This window comes from Saimiri boliviensis, chromosome 1, assembly GCF_048565385.1.
Source record: "Saimiri boliviensis isolate mSaiBol1 chromosome 1, mSaiBol1.pri, whole genome shotgun sequence".
Taxonomy (NCBI): domain Eukaryota; kingdom Metazoa; phylum Chordata; class Mammalia; order Primates; family Cebidae; genus Saimiri; species Saimiri boliviensis.
In genome coordinates, this window is record NC_133449.1 from 89,200,980 (window position 1) to 89,225,017 (window position 24,038).

The 24,038-nt window shown below is 36.8% G+C and overlaps 1 protein-coding gene across 2 annotated transcripts in view; it reads right to left on the reverse strand.

The window, feature by feature from the left end:
- GTF2A1L (general transcription factor IIA subunit 1 like) overlaps positions 1–24,038 on the reverse strand; it is an 87,136-nt gene that overhangs the window by 34,909 nt on the left and 28,189 nt on the right. For both annotated transcript variants that reach the window (XM_010333609.3, XM_010333608.3), the window contains 2 exons: positions 23,356–23,440; positions 21,764–22,353 (listed from right to left, as the gene is read on the reverse strand). In XM_010333609.3, the coding sequence (XP_010331911.1) occupies positions 21,764–22,353; positions 23,356–23,440 (675 nt within the window). The remainder of the gene's footprint in view (positions 1–21,763; positions 22,354–23,355; positions 23,441–24,038) is intronic.

The following is a 24,038-nucleotide window of genomic DNA, read 5'->3' on the forward strand; positions in this document are numbered from 1 at the left end:
AACAATGCTAAGAGGGAAATGTATACTTATAAATGCTTACATTTAAAAAGATCAATCTCAAATTAATAGCTTCACTTTGCACCTTAAAAAGCTAGAAAGAACAAATCAAACCTAAAGCTAACAGAATAAAATAATTAGAGAAAAAGAAAACACAGAAATGAGAATAAATAGAGAAAAATCAACAAAACCAAGAGTTGCTTCTTCAAAAAGATCAATAAAATGGATAAACCTTTATAACTAGACTGATAAGAAGAAGAGAAGACCCAACTAAAATTATAAATAAGGGCCAGGTGCAGTGGCTCACACCTATAATCACAGCACTCTGATAGGCTGAGGCAGGTGAATCACTTGAGGCCAGGAGTTAGAGAGCAGCCTGGCCAGCACAACCCCAACTCTACTATAAATACAAAAATTAGCCGGGTATAGCAGAGCACACCTGCAATCCCAGCTACTCAGGAGGCTGATGCACAAGAATCATTTACACTCAGGAGGCAGAGGTTGTAGTGAGCCAAGATTGCACCACTGCACTCCATCCTGGGCAACAGAGTGAGATCCTGTTTCAAAAATAATAATAATAACATTATAAATAAAAGAGGGGACATCATTACCAATTTTACAGAAAAATAAAGAACTTTAAGAGAAGGTAAAAACATGGACAAATATAAAAATCAGTATTAATGTAATTTTAGTTCATAATTATTTTTATTCTTTTGCATCATTTAAAAGATAAAAGCATAAAAAACTATGTTAATGGGTAAATAATATATAAAGAAGTAATCTGTAACAGCAATAAGACAAAGTGGGGTAGGGCAAAGTTGTAAAGGAGTAAACCTTTTGTGACTTACACCACAACAAATCAGAAAATCTATTTAAAAATTTTTAAAGTCCTAGAAATACACAATCTAGACTGAATCAGGAAGAAATAAAAATCTTAATAAGTCTATTAACTGGAAAGTAGACTGGATAATCAAAACCCTACCTACAAAGAAAAATCCAGGACAAATGGCTTCACTAGCAAATTATGCCAAACATTTAAAGACAAATTATACCAATCATCCTCAAACTCTTTCAAAAAATGGAATAGCACAGAATATCTCCAAACTTATTTTATGAGGTCAGCATTACCCTGATACCAAAGTCAGACAAAGACAAAACATAAAACTTACAGACCGGGCCGGGCGCAGTGGCTCACGCCTGTAATCCCAGCACTTTGGGAGGCCGAGACGGGTGGATCATGAGGTCAAGAGATCGAGACCATCCTGGTCCACATGGTGAAACCCCGTCTCTACTAAAAATACAAAAAAATTAGCTGGGCATGGTGGCGGACGCCTGTAATCCCAGCTTCTCGGGAGGCTGAGGCAGGAGAATTGCCTGAACCCAGGAGGTGGAGGTTGCAGTGAGCCGAGATCACGCCATTGCACTCCAGCCTGGGTAACAAGAGCGAAACTCCGTCTCAAAAAAAAAAAAAAAAAAAAAACTTACAGACCAATATTTCTTATGAATATTCATGCAAAAATGCTCAATAAAATATTGGCAAATATATATAATAGCACATTACAAGAATCCTACACCATGACCAAATGAGATTTATTCCTGGGATGCAAGGATAGTTCAACATAAAACAAAAGTCATATTCAATGGTAAATGCCTGAAATCTCTTCTCTAAGATTAGAAAGAAGGGAAGGACAACTACTTTCACCGCTTCTATTCAGCAGAATACTAAAAGTACTAGCTAGGACAATTAGGCAAGAAAAAGAAATAAAAGACATCAAAATTAGAAAGCAAAAACTAAAATTATCTCTGTTTATAGAGAATATGCCTTTATATATAGAAACCCTAAAGTTTCCATACACATAGACATGTAAACTGTTAGGACTAATAAATAAATTCCACAATGTTGTTGAATACAAAATCAACATACAAAAATCAGCTGCATTTCAATAAATAATAATTTAAAACTTAATAAGAAAATTAGGAAAGTAATTCCATTTTCAATAGTATCAAAAAGAATAGGATATTTAGGAACAAACGGAACAATGGAGGCAAAAGACTTGTATATGCTGAAAACAACAAAAAGTTATGGAAAGAAAATAAAGACAAAAATAAATTGAAAGACATCCTGTGTTCATTGATTCAAAAATCAATATGATTAAGATGTGACTATTATCCAAAGCCATCTAAAGATTCAATGCAATGTCTATCAAAAACCCAACAAGAGTGTTTGCAGAAAAAGAAAAAAATCTACCCAAAAATTCAAATCTCAAGGAATGCCAAATAGCCAAAGCAATCTTGATCAAGAAGAACCAAGTTGAAAGTCTTACATTTCTTGATTTTAAAACATACTATAAATTTACAATAATAAAAATAGTGTGGTATTGGCATTATGTAAAGCAATCAAATCTATGAATTACTGGCATTCTTGAAAGAGAAAGAAGAAAACTACACAAACTAGAAAACATATTTGATGGAATAATTCAAGAACATTTCCCTAATCTTGCTAGAAAGGTAGCTATCCAAATACAAGAAATTGAGAGAACACCTCCAAGGTACCATACAAAATAAACATTACCAAGGCATATAGCTACCAGACTATGCAAGGTCAATACTACATATATAGGCAACTAGAGAAAAAAGTCATCATGTACAAAGGGAAACCCACCAGGTTAACAGTAGACTTCTCAGCAGAAACCTTACCAGTCAGGAGAGATTGTAGGCCTATTTCCAGCATTCTTGAAGAAAAGAAATTCCAACCGACAATTTCATATCCCACCAAATTAGGCTTCGTAAGTGAAGGATATATAAGAGCTTTCTCATACAAGCAAGTACTAGCTAGATTAACAAAGAAAAACAAAGAGAAGATCCAAATATGCACAATCAGAAATGACACAGGTGACATTACAACCAATCCCATAGAAATTCAAAAGATCCTTAGGGACTATTATGGACACAAAGTAGACAATCTAGAGGAAATTAATAAATTCCTGAAAGCAATCTCCCAAGAATGAATCAGGAAGAAATTAAAACTCTAAATAGACCAATACCTAATTATGAAATTGAATCAGTAAAAAACCTACCAACCAAAATAAAACCCTAGACCATTTTCAAATTCATATGCAACCAACAAGGAGCCTGAACAGCCAAAACAATCACAGGCAAAAAAAACAAAGCTGGACACATCACATTACAAACTTCAACCCATATTATAAAGTGACAGTAATCAAAACAGCATGGAACTCATACAAAAACAAACACATAGACCAAACGAACAGAATAGAGCACTCAGAAATATAGCCACATACCTACAGCCATCTGCTCTTTGACAAAGTCAGCAAAAATAACAATGAGAAAAGGACTCCCTATTCACTAAATGGTGATGGGACAGCTGGCTAGCCATATACAGATGAGTGAAGCTGGACTCTTACATTGCACCATATACAAACCTTAACTCAAGATGAATTAAAGATTTAAATGTAAGACCTCAAACTATAAAAAATCCGAGAAAGGATGGATCAAAGATGGCCAATTAGGAGCAGCTCAGGATTGCAGCTCCCAGCCAAAGCGCGGCAGGTGAGTGGATGCCGCATTTCCAGATGGATTTTTATTGCCCACAGACCAGGAGATTCCCAGGCAGAGGAGCCCCATGGGTCACCAGTGTTGCTGTTTTGGCCAGCGCAGCTGTTTCAGCCAGAGGGGCTGTTTTAGCCGGCACCCCGGCACGGCTGTTCTCTGTACAAAATACGCAGGTCCAGGCACCGTTTTAGCTGGCGATTGGAGCTCAGGGAAGACAGAGTCACCCATTCAACTGATAGAAAAGGGGACTAAAACAGGGAGCCAGGCCAGGAGATTCCTGGGCAAAAAAGCACCATGAATCTCAGCGTGGCTGTTTCAACCTGCGCAGTGGGTCGCGGCATGGGAAATCACAAAGATCCCGGTGCCTTATCAACAGGTGACTGGAACACCTGGGAGACAAAAAAAACAAGGCTCTGAGACAGGGAGCCAAGTGATCAGGCTCGGCTGGTCCCACCCCCACAAAAAACCAGCAATCTGAAATGCTCTCAATGCAGAGTTTCACAGCAAGCACAGCTGAACCCAGGACAATCCAGCTCTGTGGGGGAGGGGCATCCTCCATTACGGAGGCACTCCACCACTACAAAGGTAGTCTGCCACTGCTGAGGCAGCCCACCGTTGCCGAGGCAGCCCGCCATTACAGAGAGAGTCTGCCATTAGATAAGTGGGCTGCCATTGCCAAGGCAGTTCTAACTACACCTGTATAAACAAGACTGCAGGGAAGTTCACACGGCAGCTGGGCAGAGCCCACAGTAGCTCAGCAAAGCCTCTGCAGGCAGACAGTGACTAGGCTGCCTCCTCACTGGGCAGGGCAGCCCTGAAAAAAGCCAGCAGCACAACAGAAACTCATAAATAAAGCCCTAACTCCCTGGGACAGAGCACCTGGAAAAAAAGGGGGGGTTATGAGTTCAGCTGCAGCAGACTTAAACATACCTGCCCAGCAACTCTAAATGAACAACGGGGCTCACAGTTCAGCACTTGTGCTCCTATAAAGGACAGACTGTCTCCTCAAGCAGCTCCCTGACTCCCGTATATCCAAACAGTCACCACATAAAGGAGAGCTCAGACTGACATCTGGCGGGTATCCTTAAGGGACAAAGATAGCAGAAGAAACTGGCAGCAACCCTTACTGTTCTGCAGCTGCTGCAGGTGATCCCCAGACAAGCAGGGCCTTGAGTGGACCTCAGCAGTCCTACAGCAGAGGGGCCTGACTGGTAGAAGAAAAACTAAGAAACAGAAATAAATGACTTCATCATCAACAAACTGGAAGTCCACTCAGAGACCCAATCTGAAAGTCAACAACTACAAAGACGGCAGGTGGATAAAGACCCAAAGATGAGAAGAAACCAGCGCAAAAAGGATGAAAACACCCAAAATCAGAACACCTCTCCTCCTACAAGGCATCACAACACCTCACCAGCAAGGGAACAAGGCTGGATAGAGAATGACTGTGATGAATTGACAGAATCAGGCTTCAGAAGGTGGGTAATAAGAAACTTCTGTGAGCTAAAAGAACATGTTCTAACCCAATGCAAAGAAACTAAGAACGTTGAAAAAAGATTTGGAAATGCTAATGAGAATAAACAACTTAGAAATATAAATGACCCGATGGAGCAGAAAAACACAACACAAGAACTTCGCGTAATATACACAAGTTTCAACAGCCAAATTGACCAAGCAGAAGAAAGATATCAGAGGTGGAAGATCAACTCAATGAAATAAAACGAGAAGGCAAGATCAGAGAAAAAAGGGTAAAAAGGAATGAAAAAAGTCTCCAAGAAATACGGGACTACATGAAAAGACCTAATCTACATTTGATAGGTGTACCTGAATGTAATGGAGAGAATGAATCCAAGCTGGAAAATCCTCTTCAGGATATTATCCAGGAAGACTTTCCCAACCTAGCAAGGCAGACCAATATTCAAGTCCAGAAAATACAGAGACCACCACAAAGATATTCCTAAAGAAGAGCAACCCGAAGGCACATAATCGTCAAACTCACCAGGGTTGAAATAAAAGAGAAAATGCTAAGGGCAGCCAGAGAGAAAGGTCAGGTTACCAACAAAGGGAAGCCATGCAGACTCACAGCAGATCTCTCAGCAGAAACCCTACAAGCCAGAAGAGAGTGGGAGCCAATATTCAACATCCTTAAAGAAAAGAACTTTCAACCCAGAATTTCATATCCAGCCAAACTAAGCTTCATAACTGAGGGAAAAATAAAATCCTTTACAAACAAGCAAGTACTCAGAGATTTCATCACCACCAGGCCCGCTTTACAAGAGCTCCTGAAAGAGGCACTAAACATAGAAAGGAACAACCAGTACCAGCCACTCCAAAAACATAACAAATGGTAAAGAGCATTAACACAATGAAGAAACTGCATAAACTAATGGGCAAAACAGCCAGCTAGCATCAAAATGGCAGGATCAAATTCACATATAACAATATAAGCCCTAAATGTAAATGGGCTAAATGCCCCAATCAAAAGACACAGACTGGCAAATTGGATAAAAAGCCAAAACCTGTTGGTGTGCTGTATCCAGGAAACCCATCTCACATGCAAGGATACACAAAGGCTCAAAATAAAGAAATAACTTTTTAGGGGGGAAGATTTACCAAGAAAATGGAGAGCAAAAAAAAAGCAGGAGTTACAATTCTCATCTCAGATAAAATAGACTTTAACCCAACAAAGATCAAAAGAGACAAAGGAGGGCATTACATAATGGTCAAAGAATCAATGCAACAAGAAGAGCTAACGATCCTAAATATATACCCACCCAATACAGGAGCACCCAGATACATAAAGCAAGTTCTTAATGACCTACAAAGAGACTTAGACTCCCACACAATAATAGTGGGAGACTTTAGTACCCCACTGTCAATATTAGACAGATCAACAAGACAGAAAATTAACAAGGATATCCAGGACTTGAACTCAGATCTAGAACAAGCAAACCTAATAGACATTTACAGAACTCTCCACCCCAAATCCACAGAATATGCATTCTTCTCAGCACATCACACCTACTCTAAAATTGACCACATAATTGGAAGTAAATCACTCCTCAGCAAATGCAAAAGAACGGAAATCATAACAAACAGTCTCTTAGACCACAATGCAATCAAGTTAGAACTCAGAATAGAGAAACTATCTCAGAACCGCATAGCTTCATGGAAACTGAACAACTGGCTCTTGAATGCTGACTGGATAAACAATGAAATGAAGGCAAAAATAAAGATCTTCTTCAAAACCAACGAGAATGAAGACACAACATACCAGAATCTCCGGGACACATTTAATGTCTAGAGGAAAATTTATAGCAATAAATGTTCACATGAGAAGCAAGGAAAGATCTAAAATCGACACCCTATCATCAAAATTGAAAGTGCTAGAGGAGCAAGACCAAAAAAATTCAAAACCTAGCAGAAGACAAGAAATAACTAAGATCAGAGCAGAACTGAAGGAGATAGACACACAAAAAACCCTTCAAAAAATCAATAAATACAGAAGCTGTTTTTTTTAAAAGATCAACAAAACAGACAAACCACTAGCAAGATTAACAAAAAAGGACAGAATAATCAAATAGACGCAATAAAAAACGATAAAGGGGGTATCACCACAGATTCCACAGAAATACAAACCATCATCAGAGATCATTACAAACATCTCTATGCACATAAACTGTTAAACCTGGAAGAAATGGATAAATTCTTGGACACTTCCATCCTCCCCAACCTAAACCAGGAAGAAGCTGAAACCCTAAATAGACCAATAACAAGGTCTGAAGTTGAGGCAGCAATTAAGAGCCTACCAACCAAAAAAAGCCCAGGTCCAGACAGGTTCACAGCCAAATTCTAACAGACATACAAAGAGGAGTTGGTACCATTCCTTCTGAAACTATTCCAAACAATCCAAAAAGAGGGAATCCTTCCCAAATCATTTTATGAAACCAACATCATCCTGATACCAAAACCTGGCAGAGACTCAAGAAAAGAAAACTTCAGGCCAATATCCATGATAAACATAGATGCAAAAATCTTCAATAAAATACCAGCAAACCGATTGCAACAGCGCATCAAAAAGCTTATCCACCATGATCAAATAGGCTTGATCCCAGGGATGCAAGGCTGGTTCAACATACACAAGTCTATAAACGTAATTCACCACATAAACAGAACCAAAGACCAAAACCACATGATTATCTCAATTGATGCAGAGAAGGCCTTTGACAAAATTCAGCAGCCCTTTATGCTAAAAACCCTCAATAAACTAGGTATCGACGGAATGTATCTCAAAATAATAAAAGCTATTTATAACAAACCAACAGCCAATATCATACTGAATGGGCAAAAACTGGAAGCATTCCCTTTGAAATACGGCACTAGACAAGGATGCCCTCTCTCACCACTCCTATTCAATATAGTATTGTGAGTTCTAGCCAGAGCAATCAGGCAAGAAGAGAAATAAAGTGTATTCAAATAGGAAAGGAGGAAGTTAAATTGTCTCTGTTTGCAGACGAAATGATTGTATATCTAGAAGACCCCATTGTCTCAGCCCAAAATCTCCTGAAACTGATAAGCAACTTCAGCAAAGTCTCAGGATACAAAATCAACGTGCAATAATCACAAGCATTCCTATACGACAATAACAGACCTAAAGAGAGGCAAATCAAGAACGAATGGACATTCACGATTGTTACAAAGAGAATAAAATACCTGGGAATACAACTAACAAATAATGTAAAGGACCTCTTCAAGGAGAACTACAAGCCATTGCTCAACGAAACAAGAGAGGACACAAACAGATGGAGAAACATTCCATGTTCATGGTTAGGAAAAATCAATATCGTGAAAATGGCCATACTGTCCAAAGTAATTTACAGATTCAATGCTATCCCCATCAAGCTACCAATGACCTTCTTCACAGAAATGGAAAAAAACACCTTAAACTTCATATGGAACCAAAAGAGAGCCCACATAGCCAAGTCAATTCTAAGCAAAAAAAAAAACAAAGCACAAAGCATCACACTACCAGACTTCAAACTATACTACAAGACTACAGTAATCAAAACAGCATGGTACTGGTACCAAAATAGATATATAGACCAAAGGAACAGAACAGAGGCCTCGGAGGCAACACAACACATCTACAACCATCCAATCTTTCACAAACCTGACAAAAACAAGCAATGGGGAAAGGATTCCCTGTTTAATAAATGGTGTTGGGAAAACTGGCTAGCCATGTGCAGAAAGCAGTAACTGGACCCCTTCCTGACACCTTACACTAAAATTAACTCCAGATGGATTAAAGACTTAAACATAAGACCTAACACCATAAAAGCCCTAGAAGAAAACCTAGGCAAAACCATTCAGGACATAGGAGTAGGCAAGGATTTCATGAGCAAAACACCAAAAGCATTGGCAACAAAAGCCAAAATAGACAAATGGGACCTAATCAAACTCCAGAGCTTCTGCACAGCAAAAGAAACAGTCATTAGAGTGACTCACCAATCAAAAGAATGGGAAAAAACTTTTGCAATCTACCCATCTGACAAAGGGCTGATATCCAGAATCTACAAAGAACTAAAACAGATTTATGAGAAAAAAAAAAAAAAAAAAAAAAACATTCAAAAGTGGGCAAAGGACATGAACAGACACTTTACAAAAGAAGACATACATGAGGCCAACAAATATATGAAAAAATGCTCAACATCACTGGTCATTAGAGAAATGCAAATCAAAACCACATTGAAATACCATCTTATGCCAGTTAGAATGGCAATCGCTAAAAAATCTGGAGACAACAGATGCTAGAGAGGATGTGGAGGAATAGGAACACTTTTACACTGTTGGTGGGAGTGTAAATTAGTTCAACCATTATGGAAGACAGTGTGGTGATTCCTCAAGGACCTAGAAATAGAAATTCCATTTGACCCAGCAATCCCATTACTGGGTATATATCCAAGGGATTATAAATCGTTCTACTATAAGGATACATGCACACAAATGTTCATTGCAGCACTGTTTACAATAGCAACGACTTGGAACCAACCCAAATGCCCATCGATGATAGACTGGACAGGCACATATACACCATGGAATACTATGCAGCCATCAAAAACAATGAGTTTGCATCGTTTGTAGGTACATGGATGAACCTGGAAACCATCATTCTCAGCAAACTGACACAAGAAGAGAAAATCAAACACCACATGTTCCCACTCATAGGTGGGTGTTGAACAATGAGAACACATGGACACAGGAAGGGGAGCATCACACACTGCGGTCTGTAGTGGGGAAATAGGGGAGGGACCACAGGGGGCGGGGAGTTGGGGAGAGATAGCATGGGGAGTAATGCCAGATATAGGTGAAGGGGAGGAAGGCAGCACATCACATTGCCATATGTGTGCCTATGCAACAATCTTGCATGTTCTTCACATGTACCCCAAAACCTAAAATGCAATTTTTAAAAAAACTGAAGAAAGAAAAAGTCCGAGAAAAAACTTGGGAAACACCATTCTGGACATCAGCCTTGAGAAATAATTTATAACTAAGTCTTCAAAAGTAATTGCAACTAAAACAAAAATTGACAAGTGAGACCTAATTAAACTAAAGAGGTTCTGCACAGCAAAAGAAATTATCAACAGAGTAAACAGACAACCTACAGAATTAGAGAAAATATTCACAAACTACGCATCTGACAAGGTTGTAATATCCAGAATTTATAAGGAACTTAATTCAACAAGCAAAATCAAATAACCCCATTACAAAGCAGGCAAATGACATGAATAGATACTTCTTAAAAGAAGAGATAGAAGCAGCCAAGAAATATATGAAAAAAAATGTTCCACATCTTACTAATCATCAGAGAAATACAAATCAAAAGCGCAATAAGATACATTCTCACACAAGTCAGAATGGATATGATTAAAAAGTCAAAAAAACAAGAGATGCCAGCAAGCAGAGAAAAAGGAATGGTTGTACACTGTTGGAGGGAATGTAAATTAGTTCAGCCACCATGGACAACAGTTTGGAGATTTCTCAAAGAACTTAAAACAGAGCAAGCATTCAATCCAGCAATCCCATTACTGGGTATATACCCAAAGGAAAAGAAGTCTTTCTACCAAAAACATATCTGCACTCATATGTTTATTGAAGTACTAGTCACAATAGCAAAGACATGGAATCAGCCCAAGTGCCCATTCATGGTGGACTGAGTAAAGAAAACATGTTACATATAGACTGTGGAATACTATACTAAAACATGGATGAACCCTGAGAGATTATGCTAAATGAAGAAGACCAAATACTGTCTGATTCCACTTATATGAGGTAACTAAAATAGTCAAATTCACAGAGATGGAAAGTAGAATGCTTACTTGCCAGGGACTGGGGGAGTGAGAAACGGGGAGTTGCTATTTAATGGGCATTGAGTTTGGGAAGACGAAAAATTTCTAGATATGGGTAGTGGTGATAGCTGAACAACAATGTGAATATAATTACTGCCACTAAGCTATACAGCTAAAAATTGTAAAAACAATTTAAAAATAAAATAGTTAAATGGTTAATTTTATGTGTATTTTAGCACAAGAGAAAAATCAAATTTTTAAAAATCAGTAGCAATATACTGTCAACTATGTGGCAAAACTGATCAAAGTACTGGTGGCAGGGAAAACCAGCACAACCTCCTTTGAAAATATTGTGGCAATGTACTTCAAATGACTTAGAAATTTTTAGGTTTTTTTCTACCTTTTAAAAAATTTATTTTAGGCCCAGCACAGTGGGTCATCTATTTGTAATCCCAGCACGTTGGGAAACCAAGGTGGGACAAGTGCTTGAGGCCAGAAGTTCGAGACCAGACTGGGTAACACAGTGAGACTGTCTCCACAAATTAATGAATTAATTAAAAATTAAAATACATCTTTAAAAATATAATGCAAAAGAGGCTTGAAATGAGAATAAAAATGTTCTTGATGGCATTTTTAGGTACCATTTATAATAGCACCAAAAATCATGAAATATTTAGATAAAAATATAACAGAATATGTACAATAGGTATATGCTGCAAATGAGAAAACATTAGTAAGAGAAGTCAAAAACCTAAATTTACAAAAAAAAAAAAAACCTATGTCCATGAATTGGAAGACTCAATATTCAACACAACCCAAATCAGTCTTAGCAACTTTTTTTTTATAAATTAACAAGCACATTCTAACACTTACATGGAAACATGAAGGAATTAGAATAACCCAAACAACTTGGAAAAAAGAACAAATTTAAGAGATTCACACTCTCTGATTTACTATAAAGTTACCATAATCAAGACAGTGTGGTACTAGCGAAAAGATAGTCACATGAATTAATGAAACAGAACAAACCTTCAGTAATAAACCAACCCAGATGTAGTAATTTTCACTAAAGGTGAAGTGCGTTAGATACTTAATGTGCACAGACAACTCACTCAGTGAGACGGGGTAGACTTTTTAACAAACAATGCTAAAACAATTGAATATCCATATATTTTTTAAAAAATGAGCTGGCTGGACACAGCGGCTCACACCTGTAATCTCGGCACTTTGGGAGGTGGAGGCAGGTGGATCATCTGAGGTCAGGCGTTCAAGACCAGCCTGACCAATATGGTGAAACCCTTTCTCTACTAAAAACACAAAAAATTAGCCAGGCATGTGGTGGGAACCTGTAATCTCAGCTTTTTGGGAGACTGAGACAAGGAGAATCACTTGAACCTGAGAGGTGGAGGTTGCAGAGAGCCGAGATCACACCACTGCACTCCAGCCTGGGCGACACAACAATACTCTGTCTCCAAAAAAAAAAAAAAAAAAAAAAAAAAAAATTAACCTCAATCCTAACCTTGCCCCATATACACCACTAAGCCAGAATAGATCACAGCCCTAAATGTAAAACCTATAACTATACAATTTTTAGAAATATAAGAAAATCTTTGCAGCCTTTGGTAAGATACATGAAGTAGAAGTCAAAAGATAAAAATAATAAACTGGACTTCATCAAAGTTAAAAACTTCTCCTTACCAAAAGATAGCGTTGACTACCAAGGATGTGGTGTAACAACAAATGTTAAACGTTGCTGGTAGAAATGCAAAATTCCACCATATATTGCTGGTGGAAATAAATACAGCCACCTTGGAAATGAATTTGACTGGTTCTCATAAGCATATATCTGTCATCTTACCTAACAACCCCATTCGTAAGTTTTTACTCAAAATAAAAGGAAAGCACATACACACACAAAACCTGCATAGAAATGTTTCCGGGGGCTCACTCTTTCTTTTCTTTCTTTCTTTTCTTTTGTTCTTTTCCCTTTCTTTCTTTTTCTTTTTCTTTCTTCCTTTTTCTTTTTCTTTCTTTCCTTTTTTGAGACAGAGCCTCATTCTGTCTTCAAGGCTGGAGTGCAGTGGCATGATCTCAGCTCAGTGGGTTCAAACAATCCTCTCTCATGTCTAAGCCTCCCAAGTAGCTGGGATTACAGGCATGTACCACCATGTCCAGCTAATTTTTGTATTTTTAGTAGAGACAGGGTTTCACCATGTTGGCCAGGCTGGTCTTGAACTCCTGACCTCAAGTGATACACTCACCCCAGTCTCTCAAAGTGCTAGGATTACCCAGTGCCAGCCCTTTCAGGGGCTTTATTCACAAACATCAAACCTGGAAACAACCCAAATGTCTAACTGGTAAATAAATGTGGTGCAACCATACAATGGAGTATACTGATACATGCAACAACATGGATGAATCTCAAGTGTATTATGCTAAAAATACATGCTGCATGATTGTATCTAATATTCTGGAAAAGGCAAACCCATCCCAAAAGAAAACAGATCAGTGAGTGACGGCCAGAAACTGGGAATAGAAAGAGGGTATTGACTAAAAAAGACACATGAGGAACCCTGACGAAATGAAAATGTTCTCTATCTCAGGTAGGGTTGTATAACTTCCTATTTGTGAAAATTCATATGGTACATCTAAAAACTATATACCTTTTACAAGATGAATTTTTACTGTGTATATATAATCATACCTCTTTAAATCTGAGTTATTTGAAAGTCAATTAGTTCAAGACCAGCCTGGCCAACATGATGAAAACCCTGTGTCTACCAAAAATACAAAAATTAGCTGGGCAAAAATTAGCTCTTGAACCTGGGAGGCAAGGGTTGCAGTGAGCCAAGATCGTGCCACTGTACTCCAGTCTGGGTGACAGAGATTCCATCTCGAAAATAAATAAAATAATACTAGTAAAGTAAATTAGTATAAGATTTGTCCTAGGCCTAAACCATATGTTGAAATTGGCTTTTTTTTTTTTTTTTTTTTTTTGCTTTTTTTTTTTTGAGATGGAGTCTCACTCTGTTGCCCAGGCTGAAGTGTAGTAGCACAATCTTGGCTCACTGCAATGTCCGTCTCCCAGGTTCAAGCAATTCTCTTGCCTCAGCTCCTGAGCAGCTGGGATTACAGATGCCTGCCATCACACCCAGATACTTTTTATATTTTTAGTAGAAATGGGGTTTTGCCACACTGACCAGGCTGGTCTAGAACTCCTAACCTTAAGTGATCTACCCGCCTCAGCCTCCCAAAGTGCTGAGATTACAGGTGTGAGCCACCACACCCGACCTGGATTTTCATTTTAATAGCAACAAGCATTGAAAACCTTAAGCCACAAGATCTTTTGTTGAAAAATGAATCAGAGCTTCTATGTTACTTTGCCAGATGAGCATGAGCTTATGAAGGAATACTGAAGATTCCAAGACTCTTCTACTTGAATTTATGTAGCCTCATTCTATTTTCCTTCAGTCAGTGAGGTCCTCTTTACTCTGGGAGCGGATTAAAATTACAAATAAAATTTAATTTCAATAACAGCAAAAGAGTTCTCAACTTTTTTATTCAGAAGCACTTCCACCAAGCATTGAAAACTTCTCTTCTGAAGTGGTAGTCTGACCAAAATGGCCAGGAGTTGTGCAGAAACATCCATAATTGATGCTGCAGGACTATGAAAAGAAAGATTTAAGTCTTTCATACAGCCAAATATCCACCACATAGATTATCAATGAACTCCTCTAGGTCAAATTGTTATGAAGGGACTTTTGCTCCCTCTCAAAAATAGTAAATGTCTCCCCAAGGATCAAGCAAGGGCTTCAAGCACTGTCCTTTGGAAAGCCAGAAAAATTCTGCATAAAGAATTTAATATTCTGACTACATTTTTTGATAAATGTCTTGGGAAACACAATAATTCAAAACCTTGGCTCTAATATATTTGAGTTTTATGTCAGAAGATGAGACTTCTTTTAGAATTATTGGCTGTATCTTAGCACTAATGCATGCCATGTGCTGAAATAGACAGCAATGCTTTCTTTACTAAAGCAGCAAAACCATGTTTTGCCAAGCATCTCAGGAGCTCCAATAATGTAGAGTCTCAAATTTTACTAGCCAAACTTTTCATTATTACAAAGATGTCAGCTTCCAATTAAATAAAAGAGCTCACAACATAAAAATTATGTGATGGTATCAATGTACAAATAATGATTAAAATCAGATGTTGGCAGCCCTAAGAAGCACTGGTATTTTTATACTGTTGAATGTTAAGGAAAGTCGCTGCTGATACTTCTATAAATTCCAGCCAGACATGAAAGAAATGTCAACAATTCTAATGCAGATGATGTCATCTGACAGAGGAAATGCTTCCATTTTCTTTCTCGGCTCTAAAACAAACCAGCTCAATAATGTCCAGTATTCTCAGCTTAACCAAGGTGTCTTTGATTTTATGTGGTTTCTGTGACTGGGTAGTACAGTAAGTAAATAGGATGTCTCACGATAAAGCTTTGTTTGCCATATCCAGCTTCCAGTCTTTGCAATTTAAGCTTTCCTCCAATGAAAGAACCATATTTTTCCAATGGCTAGTAAAGATTTGCAGAACTTCATACCCATACGTGGAGAAATACATAAAATAAGATAAGCCTAAGCTGTAATACACATTCTTTTCATATTTTCAACCTAAAACTATGTCAAATTCAGTGGCCTATAATTGTAATGGCAGGGCACATTTTAATTCTTAACAAGAATTTAATCTATTACAATATAGTAACAATGATAATTATATATTACCTGACCATGTACAGTAGCATCCCATGCCACTCCACTCTTATTTGGAATGAAATATATCTTACTATATTTTGAAAGATATAAAAAATTATTTTGTTAAATTGGCTTTCTTCTTATAATGAAGAAAAAGTCATATACCTGGTTTAAACATCTCTGATTTTGATATACTAATTTCATAATGGTAATACTGACTCAAAAAGTATCTACTCAATTTAAATGAATTCTAAAGTCAAATAATTATAGATAGGACTTTGATCTTTTAGAGGAATATCCGTGTGGACTTAGAAGAAAAATGAAAATTCTTACTTAGAAGTTATATATTGCTTATCCTCTCCATTTTTCACTCACACATTGATTTTGAGTTAAATCAGTGGTTCTTAGCCTTTCAATTACAATCACCTCAGAAGCCCTTAAATATAGATTACCAGACCCCATTCCAGATCAATTAGATTTAAATCTCTTGGGGTAGACCTCCTTTTTTTTTTTAATGGCCCAATGACTTTAACATTCAGCCAGGATTGAGAACAACTGAGCCAAATAAACTAATTCTAGATCTATCCTTAAAAGCTTATACTCTAGTACACATGAGTGTGCATAGATTCTTAGGTTACCACATATACAAAGATAAATATATCTGTCAATGCAAACAGAACATTTCAATATATCTTTGAGCTACATTATGACAGACACATGTTTCAGCTGCTATGACAACACAGAAGAGCAACATCCAATTTAATAATGAAGGAAAAGTTAGGTGGAGAGGTACTGAAGATTTCTGCAGGAAGTAATCAATTTGCAGGAATTAACCAGAGGAAAGGATGGTGGGCAGAAAATCCAGGCATCAAATAGAATAACAAAAAACAAAAAGAGAAGTAGGAAACATTGGTTCTTTATATCGCAGGTTGTGATTTTAAAAAAGAAAAAAGAGAAGTAGGAGACAACAAGGTTAAAAACCAAGAATCGCTCACAGTTTTGTGTTCCCAATAAAGTACTACGCATTTGAGGAAGGAAGAGTAAATGGGAAATTTTGGCAGAGAAAGAACGCATAATATGCTTCTTCTATGCATATCAAGGCACCTTAAGTTTATTTATTATAGGTAATGAACAGTCAGTGATGTGTTAAGTGGAGAAAAGACACAATCAGGCTGCATTTGGGACAGATCTCTGGAAGCCACCAAGAAGAGAGTGCTAACATGCACTGAGCACTTACCATGGTGCCAGTGTGCTGCTGAGCACTTTACATTGATTGTCTTGACTAATCCTACCACAATCATATGGTAGATTCTGTTATCTTTATTTTACAAATGAGTAACTTGTCTAAGTCATATAGTTACTAAGGAATAGAGAAGGGATTCAAAACAATTCTGATCCCAACAACTAGGCCTTTGACCTCTAGGATGGATGGATTGGCAGGAACAGTGTAAGAGGTAGAAGAGACTACACACTGATAAATTAGTTAGAAAACAATTATCCCACATGAGAAAGAATTAGGGCAATGGCACTAGGAGTGGAGAAGAAGGACAGATTCCAGGAATATTTATAAAATTTAAAAATTATCAAATTCACATGATTCAGCCTTAAAAAGAAATGAAATTCTGACACATGCTACAACATGGACTAACCTTGAAAACATTACGCTAAGTGAAATAAGACAGTCACCAAAGGACAAATATTGTATGATTCCACTTTTAAAGTCCCTACAAGAGTCAAATTCATACAATGAAAACAGAACAGAAGTTACCAGGGGCATAATCAAAAGCTGTCAAGAATACATATTGTCTTTGAAATCTGGCACTAGACAAGGATGCCCTCTCTCACCACTCCTATTCAATATAGTACTGGAAGTTCTAGCCAGAGCAATCAGGCAAGAAAAAGAAATAAAGGGTATCCAAATTGGAAAGGAGGAAATCAAATTGTCTCTATTTGCAGATGACATGATTGTATATCTGGAAGACCCCATCATCTCAGCCCAAAATCTCCTGAAACTGATAAACAACTTCAGCAAAGTCTCAGGATACAAAATCAACGTGCAAAAATCACAAGCATTCCTATACACCAGTAATAGACTTCAAGAGAGCCAAATCAAGAACGAACTGCCATTCACAATTGCTACAAAGAGAATAAAGTACCTAGGAATACAACTAACAAGGAACGTAAAGGACCTCTTCAAGGAGAACTACAAGCCATTGCTCAACGAAATAAGAGAGGATACAAACAGATGGAGAAACATTCCATGTTCATGGTTAGGAAGAATCAACATCGTGAAAATGGCCGTACTGCCCAAAGTAATTTACAGATTCAACGCTATTCCCATCAAGCTACCAATGACCTTCTTCACAGAACTGGAAAAAAACACCTTAAACTTCACATGGAACCAAAAGAGAGCCCACATAGCCAAGTCAATTCTAAGCAAAAAGAACAAAGCAGGAGGCATCACACTACTGGACTTCAAACTATACTACAAGGCTACAGTAATCAAAACAGCATGGTACTGGTACCAAAACAGAGATATAGACCAATGGAACAGAACAGAGGCCTCAGAGGAAATACAACATACCCACAACCATCTGATCTTTGACAAACCTGACAAAAACAAGCAATGGGGAAAGGACTCCCTGTTTAATAAATGGTGTTGGGAAAACTTGCTAGCCATGTGCAGAAAGCAGAAACAGGACCCCTTCCTGACACCTTACACCAAAATTAACTCCAGATGGATTAACGACTTAAACATCAGACCTAATACCATAAAAACCTTACAAGAAAATCTAGGCAAAACCATTCAGGACAAAGGTGTAGGCAAGGACTTCATGACCAAAACGCCAAAAGCAATGGCAACAAAAGCCAAAATAGACAAATGGGACCTAATCAAACTCCACAGCTTCTGCATGGCAAAAGAAACAGTCAGTAGAGTGAATCGGCAACCAACAGAATGGGAAAAAATTTTTGCAGCCTACCCATCTGACAAGGGGCTGATATCCAGAATTTACAAAGAACTAAAGCAGATCTACAAGAAAAAAAACAAACAAGCCCATTCAAAAATGGGCGAAGGATATGAATAGATACTTTACAAAAGAAGACATACAGGAGGCCAACAAACGTATGAAAAAATGCTCATCATCACTGGTCATCAGAGAAATGCAAATCAAAACCACATTGAGATACCATCTCACACCAGTTAGAATGGCGATCATTAAAAAATCAGGAAACAACAGATGCTGGAGAGGATGTGGAGAAATAGGAACACTTTTACACTGTTGGTGGGAATGTAAATTAATTCAACCATTGTGGAAGACAGTGTGGCGATTCCTCAAGGACCTAAAAATAGAAATCCCATTTGACCCAGCAATCCCATTACTGGGTATATATCCAAAGGATTATAAATCATTCTACTACAAGGACACGTGCACACGAATGTTCATTGCAGCACTGTTTACAATAGCAAAGACCTGGAACCAACCCAAATGCCCAACGATGATAGACTGGATAGGGAAAATGTGGTACATATACACCATGGAATATTATGCAGCCATCAAAAACGATGAGTTCACGTCCTTTGTAGGGACCTGGATGAACCTGGAAACCATCATTCTCAGCAAACTGACACAAGAGCAGAAAATCAAACACCGTATATTCTCGCTCATAGGCGGGTGTTGAACAATGAGAACACATGGACACAGGGAGGGGAGCACTACACACTGGGGTCCGTTGGGGGGAAATGGGGGAGGGGCGGGGGGGTGGGGAGGTGGGAAGAGATAGCATGGGGAGAAATGACAGATACAGGTGAGGGGACAGAAGGCAGCAAAGCACACTGCCATGTGTGTACCTATGCAACAATCTTGCATGTTCATCACATGTACCCCAAAACCTAAAATGCAATTTAAAAAAATAAATAAATAAATAAAAAGAATACATATTGTAAAACAGAATGTTAAACCCACATAGATCCTTATCTCTTAAACCTATAGATCCATAAGCTCTCTAGCAGTTTACAACACAGGAAAACTAAACAAGTATACTGATTATAACTTGTTTTAAGCTACGTATAAAAAGAAAAACTACTTATAAATTCTTTGAAAATTAGTTTGGCATAAACTTACCAAATTGCTTACTATCTTAAAGGTAACTTAAACAAATAAGCATTTTATATACACTCTTGAATGTTTGGATTTTTGTGTTTTAGATATAGACCTATTTTAAAACTAACAAATAACTTACATGAAAAGCTACCCAACATAGTACAAGCCCATAGAGCATAATAGTACTAGTCTAAATCTTCTATGGTACCAGAAACCTTAAATATTCCATACATATTATCTCTGATAATTCTCAGAATTACAAGGTTGGTATTAGGGCCAATTTAAAGTCTAACATTAATTTCAGGGAGTCATGTTGCATAGTTTGCAAGTAGTGAACGTAGAATTTGAACCCACTGTGGTTTCAAAGTCTATGTTCTCAACCACTACCCTCTAAGCAATCCCTCATTAATATCCCTTAACTAATCTATTTCCACATAGCAGAAAAAGTATATGATGACATACAATACATAACAGTAGAATAAGTTCTTGACTCATCACACCAAAAATCTGCAAAGTTCCTACAGAATCCAGGTGAAAAATGTCTCCAAAGGTAGCAGTGGTAAAAACAAACATTTTACACTTGCAACTAACTAGTTTTACCTCAAAACCAAATGTTTCATAATTAGTTTAGCCTACATTATTTACTAAGTTTTATCTATTATGTTAAAAATCATTAAAAATACTCAATAAAACATTTTAATATGAATACTTATAGCAAAACTAAAAACAGATTTGCTAAGAGATCTTGAACAGGTTTCATTAAATATATGAAACATTCTAAAACAGGTCAAATAGTTTCTGACATTTTCTTTGTTCATGGCCTTTCCCTATACCCCCTATAGCTTTCCCTAACTAGAAAAATTTAAATATCCTGAAAATAAAATATTAAGGTGACAATTAACTGTCTATTGCTACAGATTTATACACTGGCTCTAGATGATGGCTAAACCACCAGCAGAAGCAAAAATCTTTAAGTATTTGTCACATGTCCTAAATTGCAGAAATAGAATTAGCCACAAGAGGTATTTCAGAGTTGTAAAAAAATCTATATATATTTCTTTAATTCTTATAATTCAAAATTCTCCATTAATCTGTCTGCCATTACTATGAATTCTTCGAAAATTAATAACTCAGACCTATTTTCAGTATCAAAAGTTAACTAGGAGCCAATTTTTAATGGTTTCAATTCCAAAAGGAATTAAGTAAAACTTGTATTTTAGTAGGCAGAGAGAAACAAAATTACTAGCAAGATAATCCCTCATGTAGGGAAAACTTCCCATATAGGAATTCAGAAAAATTAGGTAGAGCAATGAAAAAAAAATACTTTGTGGGCTTCTGTTGTATATTAATTTGATAATTAATTATCTCAAAACATTCTGTAAACTACTGGTCTGGATTTCTGGGTCTTTTAATTTTTACCTGCAGACAAAAAATAAGTTTCCCAATGTAAGAGACTGGTAAATAGATTACCTGCTAAAACAACTGTATTTTCTCTAAAGAAGTATTCTAATTCATCTACTGAAATGAAAAATTTAGAAATGCTGAGCATGAATATTTTAAGAACTGATGGTTATATTAAAAAACAACAATAAAGAAACAATATGCTTGGTTGTACAACATGTGAATTGGTATTAGGGCCAATTTAAAGACTAACATAACTTTCAGAGAGTAACGTTGCATAGTTTGCTTGCAAGTAGTGAACCTAGAATTTGAACCTACTGTGGTTTCAAAGTCTATGTTCTCAACCACTACCCCCAATCAATTCTTGATTAATATCCCTTAACTAATCTATTTTCAATTTGTTTTATCTTTTTTTTTTTAACACTACTGATCTGTACTCTTTAAAAGGGTTAAGTTGGTAGATTTTATGGTATGTCTTTTACCACAATTAATTTTTTTTAATCACTAGAAAAATGAAATAATTAATCTTCTAAAGGAAAAAACAACAACAAAAAAAAACTTTCTGATACCAAGAAGTTGGATACAGAACTATACCTTCTTTGATACAAGTATGTTGCTGGGTTCCTGTATATTTCTTGGTTGCTTTACAGAATCACATCCATACATCCTATTTTTAAGAATATGAGGCTGAGTATCAGTCATGTGCTGATGGAGAGCTCCATGAGGGCTCATGGAGAAGGACCCACCATGCAGATTCTGAGTCATGCTAGCTGAACCACTGAGCACTGACTCCACATTAGAATTTGTTTGAGAGACCTGTGGAGAAAATACAACACTTGGAAGACTGACGTAGTGAGAGCTTTCCTGATGACTCAACAAAACTTCAGGCATGATTTTATGCTCATTTCCAGGAGATACAAGTGTATCACTGGTGGCATTTTCTAAGTGTTTTCTATCTACTGGTCCAGAAGTTAGAATTGTGGGTTGTTGTAGCACAGTTTCAATTCTCTGTGACTTTTCAGTAGTTGCTTGAAGAGAGCATGGATTCAATTGTGGAACACTAGTTTGTATTACTGAAGGCTGGCCAAGCTGTTGAAATACTTGCTGAATTGGATGCTGAAGAATACCTGCTCTTCCAGAAGTCTGTGTCACCATTATTGGTACATTTACTTTATAAAGGTGACCTTAAAAGGAGAAAACAAAATTGTAAGTATAATAGAATTAAAATTTCCCCTGACAACAACGAAAAAAAATCTCATTCACAATAGGCTGGCAAAAATATACCAATATGTTAATGGTGGTTATCTCTAGGATTTTTTGGATTTTCTTCAATCAATATTTAATTCTTATTTTTTTAATTATGTATGTTTTGCTTTAATTCCAGCCTTTTTCCACAATTGCTTATATGGCACACTTTGAGATACATAAAGGCCACCAATATTTAATCCATGAACCTCTTCCATTGTTTGATAAATTAATGTTATCAGTCAAAACCTGGATTTTAACAAACATAATCATGTAAAATACACTTCATATATTTAAAATGCCATATAACAAGACAATGCTACCCAAAATAGAGTTTAATGATTTCAAAAGTAATCAAATTTCTTCTCCTTCCTTTTTTTAAAATAACACTATAAAAGAAAAAAAAAAGGACTAATTTTTTAGCATTGAGTTAGGTGCTTTACTTAAACTTTACAACCCAAAGAAGCAGTATGATCCCCTTCAAAATCAAGAGATGGTGCTCTGAAAAGCAGAGATTAGTTAACCTCCAAACTCTTGGATGATCTATCAGACCATGCAACCTCTAATAAGAAAGGGGACAAAGATTGATCAACCTAATCTTTAATTTGTAATTAGAGCTAGCAGGAATGCAGGTATGTTATTTATTTTGTATTTGTTAAAACTCAGATAACTGACTTGAATTAGAAAAAAAATATATACAAAGAAACCCTATACGATGTTGAGAAAGAGAACTTAGAATGAAATACAGGACAGGCCTATATAGCGTCTTTTGTGGCAGATTGCCTCCATAACAATAAAAACCACCATTTATCATTATTTCTAAAATCTATTAAAGGTTTATATAACTTCTGGTATATAGTTTATTTAAAAATCATGAAGCTTAATGTCCAAAAACTAATACCAATGCTAAAAATAAAAATATTCTTAGAATATACTCTCACCAGATGCAGTCTGTAGTGTCACACCTGCTGGCACATGAATGGAATATCCAGGAAAAGTAAAGTTTGCACTGGAGTTTGAAGTGCCCTAGATATAAGAAATTTATATTAGAAAGTTAGAAAAAGACTTTACTTGTATCTTTTTTTCCCTGATCTCATAGGGGGTCAAATAATCTGATTCTAGACAACAGTCTGACAATACTTAACATTTAACGTTAGGGCTGAATTCTTTGAATAAAATAGCTTTTTAATATTGTTTTCAGATCATCCCATTAAGGATCAAGAGGAATTCTATTCTACAGTTATTAGCAATGAAGCCAGTAAGTCCTAATGAACAGTATAAACATTGACTCAAAAATCTTGCCCAAGACATAGCTTTGCAGGGCCATTGATTCTCAGAGCTGCAAAAACTTGAAAGACTGGTAACATCTAGTGTTGTTGCGAATGTGATAAATAACTGGTTCTCTCAAACAGGGTATGAATGCATATTGGTACAATCCTTTTAGAGGATAATTTTTGCAATATATACCAAAACAGAAAACACATATGACCTTTGACCCAGGAATTCTACTTTTAGGAATTTATCCTGATTATTACACAAACTCACAGACATATATACAAGCATAATCAATAGAATACTATATTAGAAAAATATTGGAAATAATTCAAATGTGCACCAACGAACA